General features: G+C 41.7%; 1 protein-coding gene and 1 long non-coding RNA gene across 2 annotated transcripts in view; both read right to left on the bottom strand.

Annotated features, from left to right (window-relative positions):
- Nucleotides 1-3,653, bottom strand: part of LOC116690172 (uncharacterized) — a 20,087-nt gene that overhangs the window by 5,875 nt on the left and 10,559 nt on the right. The gene's annotated exons all lie outside the window — the stretch shown is intronic.
- LOC116690171 (protamine-like protein) lies at nt 1,259-2,142 on the bottom strand. The gene has a single exon (XM_032516954.1). It carries the CDS (start codon nt 2,071-2,073, stop codon nt 1,510-1,512), a length of 564 nt encoding a protein of 187 aa, XP_032372845.1. The 5' UTR covers nt 2,074-2,142; the 3' UTR covers nt 1,259-1,509.

The raw sequence follows: 3,653 nt of genomic DNA, 5'->3' as shown, positions 1-3,653 counted from the left end.
AAGAAAATTGGTGTCCTTAAAAGGTTGGATTTTCCTAATTTATTTGAAAAATGCTCTAAGATCAATTTCCCAAAGATGTTTTTTATTCCTCATTTTTCTCGGATTCAAGACTTCATTACTCCAGCATAGTATCATTGAGGATCGTACGAATACATATCAAGCTTGTTCTCACTTTCTTTTTATTTGACCCATTTATAGATGAAATACCACCTGCGTGTTCACCTGGAGCTACTTATTCTCATCCAAAAACTCACTCAAAGTAAACACTATTTCCTCTGTCGCCTAGCTTCCATCATAACCTTGGAGGGTGGTACTACACTCGTCCGCCGGGCATAATTATCGCTTCACCCGCACTGAAACCCCGGCACGTGGTTTTTCTGCTGGAGATAAGAGGACAGAGAACACGGCTCGTCACGCCCGTCAGGCCTCACTGGGATGATTAGCTGCCTTTGGCAAGCTGCTGGCGAGTGTCACCCATCGACCGTATTAAAGCTATGCAGTGTGTCACTGCTGCTGTGTTTTAACCAGCCTGGTCCCACCCACTATTTTGCTGAAATCGGTACACAATTCAAACGTTACAAATTTTAGTAGCCTACAGTGTGTCGAATCCAGGTTCAACAAACTCTTTCTCAGCATCTGTCTGTTGGCGATAAACGTCGTATGCTACTGTACCGCAGAGTCAGATAGCGTTTCTCTTTCATGTAGCCTAAGCTAAGTGCAACGTATAAACGAATTTTAATTAAAAAATAATGTTTGACCACAATAGCTGTGTCCACCACACAACAAATTTACGTTTCGTGTTCAAATGTATTTGGATGTACAGTGCTGGACGCCATGGTCCCCGTGCGTAACGGTGCGCAAAAGCACCACTTCAAAAACGTCCCGCGCGTTCTTCCGCGTCACTGTAAATCAGGCAAATAAACGCGGTGTCCTAAATCACCCCCTTTTCACTAAGCCACTGCTCCCTACATGATGGACACTCAATGGTGGGCAATAAATGCAGATTTTGGAGTCATCATACTGCGTCCTTTCTGGCAGCTGTATGGTAATTTCCCACATTGCACTGTGGGATTGCTGAAGTCAGTGATGCTTAACAACAAAATATTAATAAGTAAAGAATTCCCTTATATTCCGTTATATCCGTTTTATATTGTCTAGGCTATATCAGACATTCTCACCCAGATAGTTCTTGTATGAAATAGAAAAGCTATATCAATTTTTATGTTTTTCAAAACTGAGATAAAATCACATGACACACTACATTAAATGGGTTTATTATTTATTTATTTTTACAATCGCTAAATTCCTTTTTCAAAACCATGGCATATGGTGTCAGAGACAGATGCATCACAACAGCAGGATCAGTGTTTTCCATTATAGAAAAACTGTAAAATAAGTAGAGCAAGCTCAAGTTCTCAGAATGAAGGCAGACTTTTGGTCCACACGTTAGACGAGTCAACCGTGACCAGAAAGGCGTTAGGTCGCATTCAGGGTTCATTCAGAGAGTTTTCACTTCTTGGCAGCAGCCCTGGTCCTGGTAGACTTGGCGACCCTGCTTTTGACCTTGCTGGGACTCTTTGGCTTTTTGGGTTTCTTGGCCGCTGCGGGCCTCTTTGCTTTCTTCGGACTCTTTGCCTTAATCTTTCTTTTTTTAGGGGACTTCTTGGCTGCTGGAGTGGCACCTCCAGCTGCTTTCTTGCTTCTGGCCTTCTTCACCTTTTTCGCCTTTGGCTTCTTCACCACCCTTTTCTTCCGAGGTGTGGGGGGCTTCTTGTTCACCTTGAAGGAACCAGAGGCCCCGGTGCCCTTGGTTCGGAGCAGGGATTTGCTGGCCACCAAGCGTCTGATGGCGATGAGGATTCTGGCTTTGTTCTTCACCACATCGTATCCTCCGGCCTTCAACGCCTTCTTCAGGGCTGCCAGGGACACGGCGCCGCGCTCTGTGGACGCGGATGCAGCCTTCAGGATCAGCTCTGACACTGTAGGACCCGTCTTCTTCCTCTGAGACTTGGCTCTCTTCTTGGGAGATTTGGCCTGAGCCGCCGAGGGCAAAGCACTCACAGCAGAAGACATCGTATCAGCGATGAGGCCAGGATCAAGAGATTGAGAGGGCTCCTTATCTCTGCTTGCCCTCTTGACAGCTTCACGCGTTATGAAGCCCCGGTGAGAACCGTGTAGAGTGAACCGCGCCACCACAGTGCGCCTCTTCGCTGTCAATCAAACTTCATCAACTTTGTGTTTTCTCCAGCTGGATTATTCTGTAAAACCCCTGCGTAAAATATTGAACATCCATATAAAAAGCAAATCATATGAATAGGCGTAATCTTAACTGTCTGTAACTGTATTTTTATTTAATAACATGTTCAAGTTTGTTGTGTAATTACTGGCTGACAGTTGTGAAATGTAATTTGAGGCGTGCATTTTAAACGTTTTAACAAGGTTATACCCTCTGAACAAACCAGTACAGAATTCTATAGTTAAATAAGCTTAAACAGGAATGTGCCTGATATACTGGCTCCAAAACCTGGTTGTATTTCATCCATTTTTGCCTATTTATTTCAATTAAAGATGACCAAAGAAACACAGCTGCCTGCAGACCCGCCTGCACCATCGTGTAATCAGCATAGATAGAAACTCCTGACAGCAGAGGCAATGGGAGATGGAAAAAAAAGTTTAATTGTTTAACAGAAATTGATGTTTTATGTCATCATATGTTATATAGTGGAAATATTACTGTGGGCTACTGTAGGTCTCCTCTGTGGGGGAGATGGGCCTCAGCCAAAATAAGAGTTATCAGTGGAGGGGCAAGAAAAACGAATTTAAGATTAAGTTCCCGGGTCTTTTTGAACTTTTCCCTCTCTTTATGGAATGACCAGTTATGAATGCATTTGTATTAGTATGCATGCATGTATTTTAGACCAATTTTATCGTATCGCAGTGACAGTCTGTGTTTGACAACCACTTTAAACATTTTTCTAGGACATGAGGCCATAAAGAAAACGTAATTTCTCCACTATGTAATGGAGTTATGCACGTAATCATTCCGTTATGCGTTGTTAACAGTAATATCCTCTGCATATATCAATCAAGTATAAAGGAATTAATGAAGCAATGGCAGTATAGTGTAGCTATATTTCATCTGACTGCGTTTCCTCAGTCTGTTCTTTTGGTAAATGAACAGCACAAAATACAAAAAGTGTAGTGGGTTAGTGTTAGGGACTATTTGAAATATGAGGTTCCGTCAGATTTCAAACATATTGTGCACAATCAGTAATCTAATCTTGACCAAATGACAAATTATGCTTTATGAAATTCAATAGTTTGACTTACTGATGAAAAATCTTTTTTGTGATGATTATTATTATTATTATTGTTATAAATGCTGTTTTTTCTGATGTGTTTGCATACATATTATTGCTTTTGATTGATCAAATCAGTAGATGACATTAATGACTCCAATTAATTTTAATTCATTATTTGTGCATTTAAAGGATTTTACATTGAAAAGCAAACTTGACCTTAAAAGAAGGGAGGGGGGTAGGGAAAGGGTTGACAACTGTAGTCCTGCCTTCTGTAGTGCACTGATAGCGCCTCCTCCTGTTTCGCACACACACGCACACACACACACACACACACACACACACACACACATA

This window comes from Etheostoma spectabile, chromosome 5 (genome assembly GCF_008692095.1).
Source record: "Etheostoma spectabile isolate EspeVRDwgs_2016 chromosome 5, UIUC_Espe_1.0, whole genome shotgun sequence".
In the NCBI taxonomy this organism is placed as follows: Eukaryota; Metazoa; Chordata; class Actinopteri; order Perciformes; family Percidae; genus Etheostoma; species Etheostoma spectabile.
This window is presented reverse-complemented; position numbering and strand designations above follow the sequence as displayed.

What these genes read in the sequence shown, in the direction of transcription:
- LOC116690171 (XM_032516954.1), bottom strand. Translation starts at nt 2,073, where the DNA reads ATGTCTTCTGCTGTGAGTGCTTTGCCCTCGGCGGCTCAGGCCAAATCT.